At 41.5% G+C, this 22,588-nt stretch overlaps 2 protein-coding genes across 3 annotated transcripts in view; one reads left to right on the top strand and one right to left on the bottom strand.

The window, feature by feature from the left end:
* The window catches only part of si:ch211-158d24.2 (multiple epidermal growth factor-like domains protein 9), a 44,242-nt gene extending 37,716 nt beyond the window's left edge, over positions 1–6,526 (bottom strand). The window contains exon 1 of the mRNA XM_053503162.1: positions 5,922–6,526. Coding sequence (XP_053359137.1) covers positions 5,922–6,318 — 397 coding nt within the window. The 5' untranslated portion in view covers positions 6,319–6,526. The remainder of the gene's footprint in view (positions 1–5,921) is intronic.
* A 3,454-nt stretch (positions 6,527–9,980) lies between these two features.
* Positions 9,981–22,588, top strand: part of golga1 (golgin A1) — a 20,230-nt gene continuing 7,622 nt past the window's right edge. The window contains exons 1-15 of one of the 2 annotated variants that reach the window (XM_053504194.1): positions 9,981–10,156; positions 10,392–10,734; positions 12,397–12,487; positions 14,226–14,300; positions 14,725–14,822; positions 14,922–14,954; positions 16,932–17,048; positions 17,156–17,325; positions 18,461–18,572; positions 18,991–19,086; positions 20,087–20,212; positions 20,312–20,407; positions 20,519–20,614; positions 20,707–20,802; positions 22,429–22,581. In XM_053504194.1, coding sequence (XP_053360169.1) covers positions 10,612–10,734; positions 12,397–12,487; positions 14,226–14,300; positions 14,725–14,822; positions 14,922–14,954; positions 16,932–17,048; positions 17,156–17,325; positions 18,461–18,572; positions 18,991–19,086; positions 20,087–20,212; positions 20,312–20,407; positions 20,519–20,614; positions 20,707–20,802; positions 22,429–22,581 — 1,482 coding nt within the window. In that variant the 5' untranslated portion in view covers positions 9,981–10,156; positions 10,392–10,611. Of the gene's footprint in view, positions 10,735–12,396; positions 12,488–14,225; positions 14,301–14,724; positions 14,823–14,921; positions 14,955–16,931; positions 17,049–17,155; positions 17,326–18,460; positions 18,573–18,990; positions 19,087–20,086; positions 20,213–20,311; positions 20,408–20,518; positions 20,615–20,706; positions 20,803–22,428; positions 22,582–22,588 lie in introns of both variants that reach the window. The other variant, XM_053504195.1, reaches the window with a different exon arrangement.

Here is a 22,588-nt window from a genome sequence, read left to right as displayed (position 1 = left end):
GTGATGGAGATGTTGCACGTCTCAATGCCACCTAAGGAATACGACAGGACCAGAAGACAAGGAAAGAAAAGGACGACCTGCTCCTGGTAGATTATACTGTAAATGGTGACGGCTTGGACAACCTCACCTCAGACGAGTTCGTCTCGCCCCCTAATGACGTCACACGGACATTTCACACTTTTAGCAGTGTTCAGGTTGTGAAACAAGGTCAACATTCGACCATTTCAACTCATGACCTTCAGGTTACTAATATTCTATGCGCTTGTGGGTGAAAGATGAAAAAATGCTTGTCGTTCAGAGATTTCTTATGAAATTTTAAGGTTTGTTTTTCCACAGGTGGGAAGGTGAGCAGCACTTTTGTTGTTATTAATATTATTATTATTATTATTAGTCCTTACAGACGGGAATCATGCTGTCTTTGGGCTCATATCTGGGTCAGACTCACTGTGCTGTAAAAATCAAACGTGTGAAACTAAGTGCACGATTCCACTTACAATCTGGAAAAGTGAAATAAATCAATTCAATAAATAAATAAATGAATAGTTCTGAGCAACGATAGCATAAAAAAGAAAGTAGGACGTGGCACCTCCAGACATCAAACATGTCTATGCTGGACAGATGTGTATGGTTATTAAACAGGTTTTCTTTCTTTCCAAGCCTCCTTATCTGTATACACTTGAAACATGACGGAGGTGCCATTATTTTGTGTAAAAACTGGACTGGTTCTTTTGTCAACACATCACGCTAACGCCTGATACCTCGCAGGTATACAGGACGTCTTTCTGTGACCTCTCCCATCTAAGCATGTTCTATACAGTACGAATCCTTCCCGAGTGTCCAGGGAAAGTTAGGATGTGATGCTTGGAACGTTTCCAGAAGGTGCCAACAAAAGGCGGCTTATACAAGCTCAGGCTTTTGTCTCGGTTCTTTGACCTCCTGCTTTAGGAACAACAGCTGTGGCTGCGGCCGTGGGGCTACGCTGGTCTCCATGGCCCCCTGTTTTGTTTCGTTTATTTATTATTTTTTAGAGGAGATGCCTTATGACAAGGGTTCACCTCGACACAGGAAGAAATCTCAACAGGACTGGAGAGGTTGAAACAACACATTATCAGTTCTTGATAAGGACTATAAAACCTTTTACAGGCTTCAGGAATTGTTAAGACAATTCCAAGACATGTTCACCTTAGCAGTTTTGTGCTAGAGCTTGTACAGCACCGTGCAAAAGTCTTGACCCTCCATTTCTCCGTATTAAACGAAATTAGGTAAATGATGTAAATTAAATTTCAAGAAATGGGAACAAATGTTTTACTGCATCAACCTGCAAAGTACCTTAATATACAAGTTTTTTTTTTTTATGTACGATCATCAGCAGCGACCTCATTTTCCCTCTCGTCTGTTCCAAATACTCAGCGTTTAGTATACTAATCACCGCCCTGATCATCTGCCATCATCTGCACCTGTTTCCCACTGGGTCGTGCCTTAAATTTGATGTTTTTTCATGCTTATATGATTAATAGATCGTTAAACCCCAAAAAACAAAACAAAAAAACCTCCTTTAGGAAGCCAGGAGAACTATTCCTGCGGATTACATACAGTATATCTGGCGCTTTGGCAGCAAAATATGAAAACATGAGGGGGTCAAGACTTTTGCACAGTACTGTAATGCTTGTAAGATGTGATTATTTTTGTTAATTTTGCTACTATGTGTCATCCATAGTGAAGTCCCGTGACCTGATGTAAGGTTTCATCTTTTCCTTCCTCATACAGATTATTCGGGCTTCTGATTTGTTCTTTTCCCCCTTAAAGACTAGAAAGTTTGGATCCTTTTAGTCCTCTCACAGTCAAACATCTAAACATCACACAAACCTAAACCTAAAGGATTTCTCCCACACACTACGAACAAACAATACGAACTTTCTCTCACCATAAAACTCTTTATACAGTGTTTAAAAAGGGGAACTTCATCACTTTATCACTTCCAGTTTTTGGGCAGCAATTCCTCCTTCCACTGAGAAAAAAAAGTGATACCGCTTTCCCAAAATGCCCGCCTTCCATTATGTGACTCTGTGTGTTCAGTCTAATGTTGATGCACTGCTCGTGTTTACAATAGGTTTAGGACTGTCTTCTGTAAAGAACATGATACTGATTGAGGCACAAATGTACCGTAAAGCAATTTATATAACAGGGTTGTAGAACTTGTTGCATAAGTGATGTCCAGAAGCAAACCCAAGGCCATCAGACATCCAGAGATAGATTCCAATTTTTTTCTTGTATGACATACAGTATATTACCAAATCCATCCATCCATCCATCTAGGAATCTCTGTAGTTTAAATAGGAACCGTGGAGGCCCAATATGACCATTGTATTTATTCCAATTGTACAATCGTGGTAGGATCTCCATTCAACATTTACACACTATGGCTAATTTGGGAATAAACCTAATCTGCATGTTTTTGGACTGCAGGAGAAAACCAGAGTACCTGGGCAGAACTCACCAAGCACGGGGAGAACATGCGAACTCCATGCACACAGACCCCGAGGTGGGAATTGAACCCGGGCCCTGAAGGTGCAAGGCGACGGTGCTAACCACTACGCCACTGCCCCACCATATTACCAAATATTTCTACATTTGTTGTTTATTGTAATATGATGCTTTACAAACCATTTTGGTAAATTCAGATTTTTTAGGTCAGATCAGATTTGCGTGTCATGATGGTACACGTTGAAAATTACATTACATGTGACTTTTATTAGACTCTAATGTTGAAGCGTCTGTAATATGAAACGGCACGCATACGCACATCGATATGTCTTTGGTCGCGTTATCTGGGTTAAAAAACAAATGTCATATTCATGCGGCAAACAAAGGATGGCATTTTAGCAAACAGGAAAAAAAAAATCTTGTGGTTTTGCTCTGGAGGACGGCGAGCAGTGAATCGGATGCATTTGTTGAGTTCCGGAAGAAGAAAGAAAGCCAGACCCCTCGCTGTTGCTAGCACTGCTATGAAATCCCCACGCTGACGGTGTTGACTGTTGACAGCCGTATGAAAAAAAAAATCATAGTTGTGTCACATTAGGGTAAAAACAAAATTCTGATTTGAGTCACTTCATGCTGGTGATGTGAACGTACGTAGCCTTATACACTTCTGATCAGATGGCTTTGTACATGTACATGCACTTTGGACAATAACAATAAAGTTGAATCTAATCAAATCTAAAATAATAAATGTGACAGAGACTGGATATGTAAAAAAAAAAAAAAAAAACACACAAGCAGATAAGCACACTCACATATAACGCATCGATAAAGAGCAAGAAAGCATGACCTGAGGGCTGTTACTGCATACAACTGATTTTATACCTGTAATAAAGTGCCATAACACTCTGTGTCATGCGGGCACAAGAAAATAATCAACTATAGGATGACGTTATGAAGTGGACGCACCTTTCCCTCAATCTGAAGTTCTTTTCCTATCGCATCGTTTCTCTGACATTTTATTTTTCTATTCCTCTTACAGCAACCTGTCCATGATTTGTACTGACATTTTGTACTTTGTATACTGTACATCCCACACCCTCACCCGACACTTACTTTCTCTCAGACAGAAAGGGAAAACCAAAAACAATGACAGATTTGTGTTAATTCGTCCAAAAGTGTAAAAGAGCCACTCACGGAAGAGCACATACAGAAGCGTAAGGATATCTGCAAACAAAACGTGGAGCGATACTCGAAGCAAGGTGAACGTTTCTTATAGAGAATCATTACTGGTGACGAGACACGGATTCATCACTACGAGCCTGAGAGTAAACGGCGGAGTGCGGAACGGAAACGTCCTCAATCACCGACCGAGAAAAAGTTCAACAATCAGCTGGAAAATTCATCAATGCTTACAGTTTTCTGGGATTCTCAAGTGCCAGAAGTATTGGAACATAACCAGGAAAAGGGTTCGCTTTCCTGAAAGCAGCCCTACGAGGACGAAGACTGATTTCTGATGAAGAAGTGAAGACAGCGGTGCATCCGTGGCAAGACATTTTCTAATGAGGGAAGCTTGTGGACAGATGGACAAAGTGTATTGAAAAGCAAGGAGGTTACGCATGTCAAAAAATGATGGCTTTTACTTCTAAAAGTAATTTTACTTCTAAAAGTAAATTAAAATGAATTTTACTGTCAGAGTGCAGATTTTGGACTCACGCTTTCTACACTGTATGGACAAAAGTATTTGTTCAGTCCTGTTAATTACCGAATCACTAGTTTCCACCAGGGCCCTTATCCCCAGTGAAGGACAATCTTAAATTTTCAGTATACCGAAACATCTTGGACAATGCTACGCTTCCAACTTTGCTCCAACAGTTTGGTGAAGGTCTTTTTCTATTTCTACATGACTGAGCCCCAGTGCACAAAGCAAGGACTATAAAGACATGGTTTAATGAGTTCAGTGTGGAAGAACTCGACCGGCCCGAACACAGAGCCCTGATCTCAACCTCATCGAGCACCTCTGGGATGAACTGGAACGGAGATTGGGAGCAAGGCCTTCTCGTCCAACATTAGTGCCTGACCTCTACAGAATGAATGGGCACAAATTTCCACAGAAACACTCCAAAATCTTGTGAACAGCCTTCCAAGAAGGGTGGAAACTGTTATACAGTAGCTGCAAATGGGGGACCGACTCCATAGAGACCCGGACTTTACTGTTGCAATTTGTACTATACATAATAGTTATATATTATACATAACAGTCCTTATCTGAGGATGGTAAAGGGTACAATGTCATTACAGGTTTAGCGGAATTCTATTGTCCATATAGTGTACACTGCATATAAATAAAGGACCAAAGAAGTCCTTTGGTGTTGGAGCATGAGATCAGACTGTCCTCGACTCCAGAATCTCACACTGATTTAATGTCTGCTTTTCTTTTTTTTTTTTTTTTTTTTGGAGCTGAACAAGTGCACACACGGTGTAGGAGTGTAAATCAGACCATGCTGTGCAATAAAAATAAATTGGTCTCCTTGGTTTGTCTCATAATAAACGGCATAGCGGATGGAAGGAGAGGACAGAAGGGTTGTCGCTTCGCTGGCTGTCATATAGAACATTCTCAGAAGAAAAAGGGGACATATATGTGTGTGTGTGTGTGTGTGTGTGTGTGTGTATAGAGAGAGCACTGTAGCCTCGCACCTCCAGGATCCAGGTTTGATTCCCGCCTCAGTGTCTGTGTTCATGGAGTTTGCAGGTTTTCTCCGTTCTTGGTGGGTTTTCTTCTGAGTATTCTGGTTTCCTCCCACAATCCAAAGACATGCAGATTAGGCTCACTGGCATTCCCAAATTACCCACAGAGCTCAAATGCACATGTGAATGTTGGCCGGAGGTCCTACCACTGGCATCCACCCAGTGTTCCAGATAGAATCAGAGTCCATATTCCATACTCTTCCATAATTTCTTACTCCATATGCCATATTTACTATTCCCTATACTCTATACCTTATTCTCTCATTCCCCTACTTCTTATCCCAAACTCTCTAATTTCTACTCCCAAACATTTCATATTTCCTATTCCCTGTTCAATATTCCCTACTCCATATATCCTTAAACCTTGCTCCTTATGACAAATTTTATTCCATATTTCCAATTATTGCACATTGTCTATTCCCTTGTCCCTGTTCCATATTCATTATTCCCAACACTCTCGTGAAAATACAGCGGTCATTACGGTACAGACGGTTGATTTATATATATATATATATATATATATATATATATATATATATATATATACAAATCAATCTAGGAACATATATACATAATATATAAAGTGAATTGGAATTGGTGATTAGATGGATGGAAGAGACAATGAATTGTAATTAAAAGACATCCGCTCTGATGGTGATGGTGGGAATGGCTAGACCACAGGATCAGAGACTCACCTTGGGAATTGTCTGAGGTTGTGATAACCCCTGCGTCCTGGTCCTGATCAGACACGGAAGTGAGGCGCCTTTGTGGCAGGAGCAGACGCGCGGCTCCGGGTTCGAGGCGCGCCGGGAGCGCGGCATCCTCCCCGAGACGCGCCGGGGGTGCTGGGGTGCTGCCGGGGTCGCCGGGGGGCGGCTCGGTGCTGGTGGAGGTGGTTTGTGCAGGCAGCACGGTGGGCGCCGGAGTCAGGCCGAGGCGCAGGATGGACTGGGGATCCGCATCAACTGCGCTGAGCACCGGCCGGGGTTTCCGGACCGCATCGTGCGCGCAGGACCACCCGAGACACACCAGCGCCAGGAGCGAGGACGCAGGAGACATCATCATCATCATCAGCATCACCATCAGGAGCATCTCCTCCTCTCTCTCTCTCTCTCTCCTTCTCTCTCTCTCTCTGTATCAAACCTTCTCCTCCTCCTCGAACAACAACGGCGCAGCGATCAGATCCCCTCCTCCAATTCCCATTAGCTTGTCTATAACATAGGTCTATAATATAAATAACATTTCACTCCAAACCCATCCAGCGTTGAACACACACTCACAAAAACACCCCTCTTTTATTTCTAAAGGCTATAATAAATCCAGCAGCGCAAGGTGTTTGTCGACGCATCTTAACCCACACAAGCAGGTGTTTCAGCCAATCACAGAACGAGCCGGCGGGAATCGGACCAATCAGGAAGCAGGGCGGGATTAATGCTGCGTTAGAATCCCTCCCTGCGCTGCAAAAACAAAAAAGGTTTTGACCAATCAGAGCGCGCAGCACGCGCACCGCGGTGTTACGCTTCTCACCGATGAGGAAGCTGATTGGTTTATAGAAGAAGAAGAAGAAGAAGACCGAAACGCTGTGAAGTACCGGTTGTTAGACGCAAAATAAAAGCGATTTCGCGGCAAATAATCCACAATGTAAAGTCGAAAGGTTGATTTTACAGTATTATAATAAAAATGTAATGTACTTAAATGCAGTTATGTTCGTGAACATGTGAAAAAAAAATAATATGAACAAGATGTGAAAACGTGTTGTTTCCTTATGTAAGGTTTCAAAATTATTGGCACCCTCATTTCGTTTTAATTATGGACTTGTCTGGACTTAAGAATGTGTCTATAATGTCTATGACCTTTAATTATTGTTTTGTTCGCCGCATTTATTTGAATGTTTAAGTGTGTGTGTGTGTGTGTGTGTGTGTGTGTTTTATATGTTTCATGTAAGTTTTAACCACCTGGCAGGTGCAACCCTATTTAGCACCTATATTCTGGGCCACACTGAGAGTTTGCATGTTCTCCTCGTGCTCGGTGGGTTTCCTCCGGGTACTCTGGTTTCCTCCTACATTCCAAAGACATGCAGATTAGGCTAATTGATGTTTCCAAATTTCCCATAGTGTGTGTGTGTGTGTGTGTGTGCCCTGCGATGGATTGGCACTTTGTCCAGGGTGTACCCCGCTTCGTGCCCTAAGTCTCCTGGGATTGGCTTCAGGCCCCCCACAACCCAATACACAGGATACAGCGGTATACATGATTAAGTGTGTGATCCTGGTAATTAGGCCCATATTGGTTTCACACCTCCAGGTTTAGGTTTTAAGTTCTCGTCCCTGGCCTGTAGGTGTGTGTGTGGAGTTTGCCAGTTCTCCTCATGCTTGGTGGGGTACCTCCAGGTACTCTGGTTTCCTTCTACAATCCAAATGCATGTGCTGTAGGCTGATCTTTTAAAAAAAAACTTAACCCTAAATTAAATAAAAAGAAAAGTATTCTAAGTACAAGTCAACTAATTCGACTTCTTCTTAATGGCAATTTAAATTATGCTGATTGTATGATTAACTGTACATTTTGGGTTCTGTTGATATAAAATACGCACTCCAATAAATCAGCTCCATATGTCCTTATACCCCTTGTACTATGAAGGTAGCTGAAGGCCTGTAGAGTCTGATCCAGCAACATTCCCCCTGTTTCAGCTTTGAGGTGAGAGTCAATGTTCTGCTGGTGTAAATAATTCAGATGTGAAACTCTACACCTGCACATCCTGCGCGGTGTATTACTGCATTTTGGTCACTGGGTGGCAGCAGTGAGGATGCACATGTTCTTCATTCTACAGCAGGAAATGGTTTCTTGTCAGAAAACAGTAAAAAAAAAAAAAAATTGGGAGGAAATACCCTGAAAGACATACAAGTGCTCTGATTAAGTCCCAGGCTGAAGCAGGATTGGGAAAATGTGTCTCAGACCATATGTAAGATTTTGTGCCGATTCTGAGCTGAAAAATATCACTAACAAACTGCAGTGTGCTGTTTCAACCTGTTTTGCTCCTGGTTTATTGTTATACTTCATACTCTTTAGTCCATACTTCATATTCACTATTCCCTATAATTTTATTCAATATTTTCTATTCTCTACTCGCTATTGCATATTCTCTCATTCCTACTCCCTATTCACTATCCACTATCCCCTACTCCTTATCCCATACTCTCTAATGCCTACTTCATATTCCCCAAACATTATTTCATATTCCCTATTCAATATTCCCTAATACCTATTCCATATTCCCTACTCCCCAATCCATATTCTATAAACCCTATTCCTCACTCCTTATTCTATATTCTCTAATCCTTACTTTATACTCCTTATTAAACATTTTATTATATTTTTCCTACTGTTGCATATTCTCTCCATATTCTCACTCCCTATTCCCTACACCCTGTTTTATATTCTCTAATCTGTACACCCTACTTTTTCCACTTAATGTATTCAATATTCCGTACTTCTCACATATTCTTTCATTCCTATATTCTATTTTCCCTCCTCTGTTCTCCACCCTCTATTTCATATTTTCTAATCCTATTCTTCATTTTGTGAACTGAATTCCTTAATTACTATGCCCTCTTCCTTATTCCCTACTCCCTACTCCATATTTACTCCACCCTATTTTATATTTAAATTGAAAATGAAATTAAAATTTTATTTGTCACACACACAGTCATACACAGTACGATATGCAGTGAAATGCTTACACGACCGCCAGTGACCTTAACAAGAGAATTAGCTTATAATAAGAATTAAATATGAATAGAAGAAATACGGTAGAAAAATTTTATTTAACCAGGATCAAAATAGAAGTATGAAGTATTCACCTATACAAACCTTCTTTCACATATGCATTCCATATTTCCTAATCCCTATTCCATATTCCCCATTCGTTATTCTCATCCTTCCTTTTAATTCATATTTCATACTATTCCTATATTCCCTATTCCTTATTCTAATTCCTTACACTATTTCTCACTCCCTATCCCCTACACTCTATTTTATATTCTCTAATCTGAACCTCCTAAACCTTCTCTCACACAATGTACTCCATATTCCACTATTTATTCCACAGTATATTCTCCATTCCCCACTTTCTTTTTAATTTTTTTTCTTCCTCTCTCTCTATTCCAAACTTTTTTTTCCCTATTTCCCACTTTTTTCTATTCCCCATGCCAATTAGCCTAATCTGCATGTCTTTGGACTGTGGGAGGATGCCCACCAAGCATGGGGAGAACATGCAAACTTCACACACACAGGTCTGAGGTGGGAATCGAACCCAGGACCCTGCAGGTTTAAGGCCACAGCACTAACCAGTCATATATATTTCCTACTCCATATTCCCTCCTACCAATTCCTCATTTTCTCATCAATACTCCTTATTCCACACAATTCACACCCTATTCTCCACCTCCTTATCCCTACCCCCTACTTCTATATTACCTACACTCTAGTGTTCTAGTGTTAGTGTTAGTAACAGTCTCTAGTGTTAGTGTTTAGTGGTAGTGTAATGTAGTAACACAATGCTTTATAACACACACACACACACACACACACACACGTTTCCTAACCCTTTATGTCAAAACACAAGGAGAATAAACAGATTCAGCTCAATAAGCCTCACAGCCAATCAGATTCCGTCTCCTCGCCACCCCTGACCAATCAGAACGCAGGTCCCGCCCCTCCCCCCTCCCCCCCCGTATGGTCAGAGTGAATCCGGTGAGGGAGGATGACGTGGTGAAGTCGGTTAGCATGGAGGCTAACTGCTGAACACCTTGGTTATAATAACAATAACAGCCCCACAGAGGGGTAAAAACACAGCGGCGGGGGCAGATAAGAAGCCGGAAGTGTCTGTGAGGGGAGGGAAATGAGTTTCCGGTAGTTGGTGTTAGTTTTCCACAAGGTAAGCTAAGCTAATTGTTTGGATTAGAGATTAGCATTAGCGGTGCAGCTAGCCATATAATGTTATTAGCGCTCAGTGTTGTTAGCTTTTAGCTCTTAGCCAAAGAATATAAACGTTTCCTAAGTGTCCATAGTGTCCTCTAACTGGCGAAGTGCATTATGGGGCAATAACCCCCTCAGCAATGCATTGTGGGTAAATGTATGCCCTTTAAACTGTGGACCACTGTGACTGACAGGTGTGTGGGTGACAACCCCGGAAGCCCCGCCCCCTTTTCTGCCCCTCTGGCACTGGAGACTCCTTCCTCCGTCCAGCCCTTAAGGATAAGAGCGGATTCCACGAGAGACATTTTCGGATGTTTGTGTTTCAGCGAGTGATGAGTGCAGCGTTGTAAAGTCTCGTGTAGTGTGTGTGTGTGTGTGTGTGTGTGTGAGAGAGAGAGACACGTCAGAGCAGCCATGTTCGCTAAGCTGAAGAAGAAGATCGCAGAGGAAGCGGCGACGCCGCGCCCCGGACGCCTGCCCCGCTCCTACAGCAAAGAGTCCATCACATCAGTGGGAGCCGACTCGGGGGACGACTTTGTGAGTGTCTGTCTGCCTGTCTCTCTCTCTCTCTCTCTGTCTTTCTGTCTGTCTCTCTCCCTGTCTGTCTAACTGTCTATGTCTGACTTTCTGTCTAACTGATTTTCTCTCTCAGTTTGTCTCTTTCTCTCCCTGCTTGCCTCTTTGTCCGTCTCACTGTCCGTCTATCCGTCTCTCTGTCCGTCTATCTGTCTCTCTGTCTGTATATTTGATTCCCTCTCTCTTTTTGTTTTTTCCTTTTTTTGTCTGTCTGTCTGTCTGTCTGGTTTTCTTTCTATTTGTTGAATTTTAATACACAAACATCTTCCTTCTATACATCTCTCTCTCTCTCTCTCCACCAACCTTTCTCTTTCTATATCTGCCTCTTTGTCCTTTGCTCATGCTGTCTCCCTATCTGTCTACTTCATGCCTGGTTTTCCTGTCTGTCTCTCTCTCTCTCTCCCTCTCTTTCTGTTTCACTGTGTTTCCCTGGTTTGTCTTTTTGTTTTTCTGTCTCTCTACCTATCCGTCTGTCTCTTTTTGCATCTGTTTGTCTTTGCTTCCTGTTCTGTTTCTCTTTCTAGAACTTTTTCCTTTTAGTCTGTTCTCTTATTGTCCTATATGTCTTCTCTACTATCTTTTTTAAGTTTCAGTCTCTCTCTCTCTCTCACTCTGTTCAGAACAGTCCATCATTAAGAACCTGCACTGTACACCCGTTCTCTCTATCCCCATTAACACTGTGTGTAAGATTTAGGGGTCACCTCAGTGGTTAAGGCATTGGTCTACGGTTTAGAAGGTCTTAGGTTCAAATCCCACGACCACTAAGTTGTCTCTTAACCCTTAACTGCTTAGATGTATAATGATATAAAAATGTAAGTTGCTCTGGATATGGGCGTCTGCCCAACGCCTAAATGTAAATGTGTGTACCTCTGATGATGTCATGAGGTTCACGCTGACGCTCGGCACGTGCTGGTGAACATCTCCACCCAGCCGGAGGGAGCGTGCACCGAAGGCCACTGCATCATCCAACCTGTGTAACCTGACACTCCTGTTCCACTTTATACACACACACACACAGGGACCGCTGAATAATTAAAACATTGTGTGCATAAGGAGCTGTGAGCGTTACTGCAGCTCTGATCATGAGCCAACACACAGGTCCGAGTTTTGTTAACGAACCCCAGGAACCAGGTCCGAGTCTAGTTTCTGAACAGCAAGAACCAGGCTCGAATCTAGTTTCTGAACCGCAGGGCCCAGGCTGGGCTTAATTCTTGAACCATTGGAGTCAAGCCCAAGCTTAGTTCCCAAACCGCAGAGCCCAGGCCCAAGCTCGGTTCTCAAACTGCATGAACCTAGTCTGAGCTCAGTTCTGGAACTGCAGGGCCCAACACTGAGCAAAGTTCCTGAACAGCAAAACTCAGGGCCGAATTTAGTTCCTGAACCGCAGGGTCTAGGGCCAAGTTCTGTTCCCGGACTATATGGACCAGGGTCTCTTTCTTAATTTTTTTTTTCTTCTGATTTAGAAAGATTTATCTTTCCCTGCTCTTTCTCTCTTTCTCTCTCTCTCTCTCTCTCTCTCTCTCTCTCTCTCTCTCTCTCTCGCTCTTTCTCCCTCTCTCTCTCTCTCTGTTTGGGTCATCATGTGTTTCTGAGATTAATTTTCGGTGTGTCATGTGTTAACAGGCATCAGACGGCAGCAGCTCCAGAGACGACCTGTCCTCTCAGATCCTGCGTCGGAACGATCAGATCCGAAAGCTGGAGGCCAAACTGTCGGGTAATACACACTTCTCCCACTCTCCCTCTCTTTCTCTCTCTCTCATATACACTCACACACAACATTTAAAAGTGAGAGAAAGAATGTTCATGCACAGGAGTCGGTGAAGTCACACATGTATCAGCGCCCCCCTCACCAGAGCAGTGTGTTGTACTAACCCGGGTTGCCAGATTGGACTTTATCACTACTAGTGCAGTCACAACAGACAGACATTAACAGTGTAACAGGTAGATCCTGAGGGCGGAGCTTTGGGATCATGGGCGGGAATTACTCAGATGTCGATCTCACATAGCTAAGATAGCTAATAGACAGCCGTCCATCTCTCAGTACATTATCTCAGTCAGCACCCGAGTTCTGACCTCAGCTCATCCTCATCCATGGTTTGTGTGAAAGATGTTATTCTGGGCCACGGTTCTGATTCTGATGTTCTACTGATGCCTTATTATGATGTTATGTTGTTTTTCTGTGTTTAAGTCTGTTCCAGTAAACACACACTTGTATAATGTTTTAATTGTTTTATTATATGATCATTGGCTCTCCAACACTTGACTCTCTATTTTTACATTCTTTCACTCACTCACTCACTTACTAACTTACTCCCTTACTCACTCATTCATTCGCTCATTCACTCACTTATTCACTTCCTTACTCACTCATTTACTTGTTCACTCATTTACTCACTCATTCACTCCCTTACTCACTCATTCGTTCTCTCCCTTACTCACTCACTCATTTACTTGTTTACTCATTTACTAACTCACTCATTTACTCCCTTACTTACCCACTTATTTACTCGTTTACTCCCTTACTAACTCACTCATTTACTTGTTTACTCATTTACTAACTCACTCATTTACTCCCTTACTTACCCACTTATTTACTCGTTTACTCCCTTACTCACTCACTCATTTACTTGTTTACTCATTTACTAACTCACTCATTTACTCCCTTACTTACCCACTTATTTACTCGTTTACTCCCTTACTAACTCACTCATTTACTCCCTTACTCACTCACTCATTAACTCACTCATTCACTCACCCACTTACTCATTCACTCCCTTACTCACTCACTCATTCACTCCCTTACTCACTCACTCATTTACTTGTTCAATCATTTACTTATTTACTAACTTACTCATTTACTCACTCACTTATTCAATCCCTTACCCTCTCACTCGTTTACTTGTTCACTCAATTTTTTACTCAGTCACTCACTCATATATATATTTATTTATTTACTCTTTTAGTTGCTAACCCACTTGCTTTATTATTTACATATTTGTATTTCATTGAGTTTTTATTTACTATATATTAAGTAGTGTGTCAGATCTGCGTAACGTCTCCAAAGTCTCCATCCAGACTCTGTTTATTATAATCCAGCATGATCCCTCAGAGGTATTTTTTTCCCAGAAGGCCATGTGATCATCCCGGAAACCGTCTCTGATCAGTATAGACGCAGACGCTGGTTCATGGGTTAAAAGTTTTCCTCAGTCTCTGAGATCTCAGCCTCATTCTGATTCCTCACTCCATTTACTTCTTTACTCAACCATTTCTCCTTTTGTTTTGTTTTTTGTTGTCCCTCCTTCCCTTCTGTCCTACCTGTGGACCCACATCCTCTCCTCCCTTGTCCCTTTCTCCGTGTGTATGTGTGTGTGTGTGTGTGTGTGTGTGTGTGTGTGTGTGTGTGTGTGTGTTGACGTCTCACAACCCCCCCCCCTTCCTTCCCCGAACCCTAGACTACGCTGAACAGCTTCGGCTAATGCAGAAGATGAAGGAGAAGCTTGAACTTGCATTAGAGAAGCATCAGGATTGTACGTACCCATTCTTTTCCTCCCTCTCAGTCCCTCTCTCCGTCTCCGCTCATTTCCCTCTCCTATGCAGTTGTTTTCACGCCCCCCATCCCACCCCCTCGCTCTCTCTCTCTCCTTCTTTCCCCACCTCCTCCCTGATCTAGGATTAGTCCTTCCACGTTATAACTTTGATTAACGTTTATCAGAAACAGGACATGTCCTCTAACTCTCTCTCACTCTGTTTTTAATCCTTAATCATCACTTTTTTTATGTTGCGAAAGCGTTTTGTAGTTTTTCCCGCTAACGTTTTCCTCCGTAGCAGCATCTAACCTTTAAATGCATCTAGATCTGCCTTCTCTTCGTCTTATCATTAATAACCAGTGTCAAGGTTTTTGCTAGATCTTGTGTTCCTGTTTTTTTTTTCCCCTTTCCCCTCCTCCTTCAGCGTCTATGCGGAAGATGCAGGAGCAGAACGAAAGCTTCCAGGCCAACAGAGCCAAGATGGCAGAAGGCATGGCATTAGCGCTGGACAAGAAGGATCAGGTGGAGGAATTAATCAGATTCTAATTTAAAGAAACATAGCATTAACTAGACCTGGACTAACTGTATTGTGTGTGTGTGTGTGTGTGTATGTTTCTGTAGGAGTGGATGGAGAAGATTGCCGCTTTAGAGAAGGTAGAACACACTTTTCAGATGCTGTCACACAAGAAGACTCAACTTAAAAACTTTTATTTTATTTTTTTTAAAGTAACTCCGTACTCGCGCACTCCCTCACTCACATATTTGCCTACTTATTCACTTACGTCCTACTTCTTCACTTCTTGGCTTGTTTGTTTACATTCTTTCTTTAAATGCTTATGCGTTCGAGTCAAACTGGGACTTTTGATTGTACGTGACACAGTTCTGAGAGTAAAATCTCCCTTTCCTTCTCTATATAATCCCAGTGTTTCACTAGTAAACTAGTCTACATCAAGGTAGAAAAGTTTTCTCAATCAGACAATGTCTTAATTTCACTGCGGGTAAAAGTCTCATCACTGCTCTTGAAGTTTTCTGTAAACGTCAGGCACAAAAATTTCCCAGTTTGACTCGAACGCCCCTTAAAATCGATAACGTACAGTGAAACCTTGGATTGCGAGTAATGTGGTTTGCGAGTGTTCCGCAAGACGAGAAAATATTTTAAAAAAAATTTGACTTGGAAAAGTCTTGGTTTACGAGTACTGAGTATAATGTATCACACATGCGCTTCTTGTTTTGACGCAGAGTATCACGTGATCACAACTGAGACAACGTTTTTTCTCTCTCTTGTGCTGCGGAATTGTGGGTAATCGATCCCTGCTGGTCTTAGTGCTCATCTCTTACTGGTATAATCAACATTTGTACGCGTGTGTACTGTGTCTTATAACACTGTGACCATGTGTGTGTGTGTAAAACATATTTTATTTTGTGTCCCTATGTGTGTGTGTGTACAGCGCGCGTGTAAAGCAAAAGCAAGTCTCATTAGAGCGGTTAAAAATCCATTTTCTCTCTCTCTGTCATTGTGTGTGCGCGTGCACACACATAAGTGATTCCTCCTCTTACTTTACACACACACACACACACACACACACACACAAAGCTCCTGCGTGCATAAACGGAAACACTTATTTAATTCAATTTTATTTGTATAGCGCGTTTAACAATTGTTATAGTCGCAAAGCAGCTTTACACAATCAAAAGAATTATTTACTTAGTATGAAATGTGAATGTGTATGAATCAATGAATGTGAATGTGTATGAATCAGATTTATCTGTCTGGATTTATTTTTTACTTTTATTTTTAAAGGTAAAGTGCTGGTTAATTTATTTATAATTTATATTGTATATTTTTATTTATTTATTTTTTGGGACTGTGGAACAAATCATTTGGGTTTTCATCATTTTTTATGGGAAAATTAAATTTAGTTTACGAGTGTTTTGGAATACGAGCCCGCTTCCGGAACGAATTATGCCTAAAATCCAAGGTTTCAACTGTAGTTTGTTTGCTTTTGTACGACAGACAAAAATGTATACACACCTCATGAGAAGAAGAACTTGGATAAGATTTATTGCTGTAGGTTTATATGATAATATTAGTAAAATAATATTAGTAAACATGGTACTATTTTTCTTTTTGTGAAGTGTGTATACATGGTTTTTGGCTTACTCTGTACTGTGCACACCTACTTTAGTGCTTTACATGCTTACACTCAAATTGTTTTTTAGTACTGAACTAACCTGGCTTTAGTCTTTAATCTCTTGCTGACGTGCCTGCATGTTATGCACTTTTTCACACTTATCTGACTCAGTCCAGCTCTCTCCTGTTATTACTGCATACTAAATCACTCGCACTGTTACTTGTTTACGCACATACTTCCTCATTTTCTACCTTATTTATTTACTTTTGTGGAATTGTTGACTCCTGTGCCTCACATCTTAACTTGCTGACTTTCCCGCTTACTTTCCTGTCTGTTTATTTACTTCCTCACTAAATCACCTGCTGACTTTATTAATGATTTAAGTACATTTTCACTTTCTTCACTGCTTGCTTGCTTTCTTGCTTACATACTTGTTTCCCTAATCAGTTTATAGACTTATTTACTACATGCTGTATGTATGTGTGTGTGTTTGATTCAGGAGAAGTCCTCGTTAACGGCGCGTCTGGAGCAGAGTCTGAGTCTGTTCCAGAAGAGGGACGAGCAGGACGAGCTCGAGGGATTCCAAATGCAGGAGCTGGCCAAAGTCAAGCACATGGTCAGGCGCCCTGTCTTCGTCCTTGTCACGTTACCCGTGTTACCGGTTTTCCACTTTGCAATGTGACACTGACTGACTGTGAGTGTGTGTGTGTGTGCGTGCCGTAGCTGCTGCGTAAGGAGGAGCAGCTGAGTCAGAAAGAGCGAGAGCTGAAGCTGAGGGGAGAGGAGCTGAACGCGGCGCGTCTCTCGCTCGTCCAGACTCAGGATAAACTCTATGAGCTCGGGGAGGAGCACGAGGAAACCCGCGGCGCTAACGCACAGCTCCAAGCTCTCAGGTACAGGAGGGTTTACACAACTCACGACCACCGTTTTAAAAATGAACAATATTACTAAGCTTTCCTTTCCTTCTTTAAACTCTGAGTTTAAGGTTACTTTTAAATAAAGTACTCAGTGTCTTTACATCCTCCTCGTATTTATGAAATAAAAAGCCGAACTTAAATTATTCACCTGCAGCAAACCAAAAATGCCATCTGTTTCTGTGTGACATCATCCTTTTATGCCGTGTACTGGGGTGTGCAGTCAGAGGTCAACCAAAACAAAATAAAAATAGAGCTCAAATAAAGATATATTTATATTTATTATCGACGACGACATCATATTAATATGATGCAATTAATTAAACTCTAATTAAATCAAGAAATCTTAATTGATATATAGGCGAGTAATCTGTAAAAAAAAATAAAAATAAATCTCGCTACATCTTTAATTCAATAACAAGGAGGAAGTGACATCAGCACTGGTGACTTTGCAGAGTTTTGTTGAGAACCGTTCCCTTCACCGATATTCACTACAAACGGAGCAGGGAGTAGGGAGCACCCTCTGTAGTGCACTTTGAAATGGAAAGCAGCCCGGGGCTCTGAAAGCTCAATATATCAGCGGTTGTGATTTTTGACCGATAAATTTGAATTTTACAAGATTACCATAATCTTCAAATTTAGAATTAAATTTAAAAAAACTAACGAGCTAAAATTAAATAATTTTCAATTAAATACTGATTATTTATTCATTTATTTATTTATTAATCTGGCTTCTAGACTCTTAAACATTGTAAGGCTTTTTTTAAATTATTTTTTTGTTAAAGTTTTAACCTTTAATCTCAATATTTAATTATTCTTCCCTACGTACATTTTATCGTTTATAGAACGTAAATACGAATTTAATCCATTCCTAATGTGAAATTTTGTGTTGTGAAACGTGTTTTCTTTTTTATTTTCTCTCTCATTCTTTCATCCTTTTACGTAGAGACTGATTTGTCTCCCCAGTGTGGACACTCTGAACACTCTTCAACAATTACTAGTTATTGAACATCCTGTCTATCATAACAAGAGATTTTTGACCCGCTAGTGTGTGTTTGTGTTTGTGTGTGTGCCTGTGATTCCCGGAGTGTGTAACTGTAAGGTGTGTTCACAGAGACAAGCTCCTGAGTGAGAAGGTGGAGTCTGAGAAGAGGATCTCCGATCTGGAGGCCAGAGAAGAGGAACTGCAGCAGCTCATCCGACAAGTGTCTGAGGATTTCCAGAAGGTGAAAAAAACACACACATCTGCGGACATGGACTGGAGACGCTAAGCAGACTCGAATACTGTTAAAGCTTCTGCATCAGCTGGGCTCTGATTTTTTTTTTTGTTGTTGTTTTTTAAAGAGAATTAGACAAGTTAAATTCTACTACTACTAATAATTATCATCATAGAGCTGTAAGCTGGGATGTTTATTAGCGTGGGTGTGAGGAGAATATAATCTAATATAAATGCCCACTTCATGCCTTATGGTATAATATAATATACAGAGGTCTTAATGCCACTTAACTTCCTGCCTCTCTGGTGTGAGATTTCAACTGATTCGCGTCGCCATGGCGACACCGATAAAGATCTTTCATCTTAAGTAGACCTAATTTGCCCGTCGAGACATTTGCTGTCCTCATGGTGCGATGGTTGTGTTTCAGGCTCAGAGTGAGACGAGATCTTTACAGAGAAACATGGAGTCTCTACGGTCTGAACACGAAGAGCTGAGACTGCAGCACGAGCAGCACAAGGGCAAGGTGTGTGTGTGTGTGTGTGTGTGGTTATGCTCTCACTTTCATTGTTAGACACAGCCCATTTCTGTCCTCCTTGTTTTTACTGCGGTTGGCGTCCAGTAGGTTGCATTACCGCCACCTTCCGGTCTCAGGTTCCCTCGTCTTTATTTCAGTTTAAATCCTCTTTCCTCCTTGTTATAAATCACTTTTCACAGTGTACTTGACTTTTCCAAATTCCCGTTGCCCCTCCTATAAAGATTGGGGCGGAGCTCTCTGTGCACTTTGAAAAGTGTGTTGTGAAATAATCGATGGTGAAGTGGAGCTTGAAACGTACATGAAACAGGACATAAAATGCTTTTCAGAGTAAAAGTATGAAATTTAAATACGATCCATATTACATTTACTGATACAGGTATTTCTCGACTTACAAACATTCGCAGATGCAAACAAGAAAAAAAATAGACACTGCACAAGACATCAATATTTAGAATTATATGCAATATTTTCAGTGTGTAGGTAAATGTATAAAATGTCTAGTATATTATATGTGTGTGTGTGTGTGTAAAAAATGAGTCGACCTCACCAGTTTCAATGAATCAGTCCGGGATCACGATGTTAGAAAATGTCTGTCCTGTAAAACTGTCCTGATGGTAATTGATTCTTACTTTGAAAAATCCTCAACAAAACAGAGTTCACAGTCCAATACAGTGAAAAACAGTCCTGAGACAAAATGGCGTTTGGGATTACCCTCGCGATTTAAAGGCGCAGAGACAACACTGTTACATTTGATGAGTGAGATTAATTTCCTTATGAGTGGTTACAGTGTTGGAAAAGAAGACAGATTTAGTCAAGTGTCTTGGTATGATTTACATTATACTGTATATTCATGTCAAAGGCATATAAGACTCACTTAAGAGGGACTTAAGAACAAATCCGACTTATGAACTTGCTCCCGGGAATGGAACTCATTCGTAAGTCAGGGACTACCTATAATTTTTTTACCGCCCGGCGTATGATTGTTCAGGCTGCCGTGACGGAGGAGGAGCGAGAACGGCTGGTGGCCGACCTGCAGGAGAAAGCGTCGTCTCTGGGGCGCAGGCTGGAGGCCAACCTGTCTCAGGATGAACATCTACAGGAGCTGCTCAAGGAGGTAAGAGACCTCAACACACACACACACATACACACACATATTCACACATGCTCAGTGGAGAACCAATCAGTTGGCATGTACTTTATTGTGTTTGTGTAGAAGTCGTTACTGGAGCAGAGGTTAGGGGAGGCCAGAGGAGAGCTCCTGGAGGAACGGACCAATCACACGACAGCAGTGAGCTCACTGGAGCTACAGGTACACCCCAAACACCTACGTGTCACACAGCGCTCTCTGTGTGTGTGTGTGTGTGTGTGTGTGTGTGTGTGTGTGTGTGTGTGTGATGTCATGTTTCTGGTTGTGTGTCAGATTTCCAGGCTGAACGCGAACGTCTCCGAGCTTCAGACACTCCTGAGACACAAAGACGACTCGTCCAGGTCGTACAGGGAGAGGACAGACGCGCAGGTGAGGAGACGTCTCTGCTGCACAATGACCTGGGAGATGATCAGCATTAGTGTCGTGACCCTGTGTGTGTGTGTGTGTGTGTGATAATTTAGATAGCTGATCTGGAACAAAGGCTGAGCGACGGCACTGAGAGGCTGAGGAATTTGGAGCAGCAGCTGGAGGAAAAAGAGTCGCAAAGAGAGAAACTGGTACACACTCACCTGACACACACATACACACACACACACACGCAAACACATCACTCTGAGGAAACACCGTAACCACTAGAGATTGGACAAAGAAATCAGTTCAGTGATGAATTTTGATTCTTGTGTGTGGTGATTCGTGTATCGCCACATTGACTCATTTATAATAGAGATGAACCAGTGAGCAGATATCGTCTGGTTTTCAGTTTGATCGGCCGATCAGCCTCACATGTAAACAATTCTGTACTGAGCGCAGAAGCTTCGGAGTGGAGCGACAGAAACACACCTTCATGGCGTTACATTATAAAAAATCACACATGGTAAACGCCTTATCCAAACTCTGAGCGAATTACAGCGAGACCTCGTCACATGAGTTTAATCCGTCCTGGAGGCGAGTTTCGTATTGTGAAACGCATTGTCCCATAGGAAATAATGTAAATGCAGGTAATCCAGCCACCCAAAAATATAAAAAATATTACAAATTACCAACACTATAATCCTATTTCTGCATATAAAAACAATCAGAACGTTTAGAAAAGACACGTAAATAAAGTAAAATATAAAATAAATAGACAATAAACCGGACTCAACTTTAATTTATGATTTCTCTTGGCACCAGTTGCTTTAAAAACTAAACTAAAAGCGGCTCTATTTTTCTTCTTGTTTACACATATACATACATTTATGTATATATATATATATGTATGTTAACACACTTCTTCTGGCTTTTCACTGACGCAAACAAGTTTTGAACGGCTTCCAGACTGGTGTAATTACAGACACTTGCTCCAATTTCAAAACACCGCGAGCGCTAATTAGTCGAAAATCACATGCATTAAAAGCCACTCCGTGCGCATTCACTGGCGAGTTGGGTTTTGTGACGTTTCTTTATAATCCTACAGGTGGTGCTTTCTGAACAGTTCTATCGCGTGTGGTCGAAGTGAACTATTTATCAAGTTTGTTTAGAAATAATAATTATGGCGGATGATCGAGATGCGCGCTGTTCAGTTTCAATGTTAAACTCTTGTATTTGAAGTTAGGTTGTAGTGTTTAAACGCTGCGCTTTTGGTTTTTAAGTGAGAAAACTAATGTTGTAATGAATGTTTTATGTTATAAGTAATTCTAATTACTCATTAAATGTAATTAAATATAATGTAGAATGGGAATATTTATTAAATCGCACCTGTACAGAGGTATCGTGATATTGTATCGGGAGGTGACTGGTAATTTAACTGAACGTGTGTCACGGTTTACGCTGTGTAGAAATGATACAACATAACCGGATGAGATATTTTACGAAGTGACAAGTGCATTTTTTCCAACCAATCAAAAAGCAGGAACCGGGAAACCTCAGGGAAACATAATACCACCTTTTTTAACCCCACTCATGTGTGAGCGCATAAAATTCTGTATGGTCCCTTTCAATGTTCCAGGAGGTACGAGGGGATAAAAAAAAATTCAGACACGATGATGTCATCTTTTTTTTTTCTTTTCTTTTTAAGCCAGAGAAGTATTTAACACACACTATAGTGAACATCAATGCTGTCCCAGGTTTATGGTACAGTAAGGTATAAGAATAAGATCACATGCCATGCTGGGAGTGACCTTTGACCTCTGACCCCCCTGCAGCAGGCGGAATGGACGGAGGAAAGGGAGCGGTTACAGCAGCAGGTCTCCACGCAGAGGCAGAGAGGACTGGAGAAAACCGCCAAGCTGGAGGAGGAGATACTGGCACTGCGGAGAGAGAGGGAGGAGGAGATCAGAGCGCATCAGGACAGCATGGTGTGTG

The sequence above is a fragment of the Clarias gariepinus genome, chromosome 9 (genome assembly GCF_024256425.1).
Source record: "Clarias gariepinus isolate MV-2021 ecotype Netherlands chromosome 9, CGAR_prim_01v2, whole genome shotgun sequence".
NCBI classification, from domain to species: Eukaryota; Metazoa; Chordata; class Actinopteri; order Siluriformes; family Clariidae; genus Clarias; species Clarias gariepinus.
This window is presented reverse-complemented; position numbering and strand designations above follow the sequence as displayed.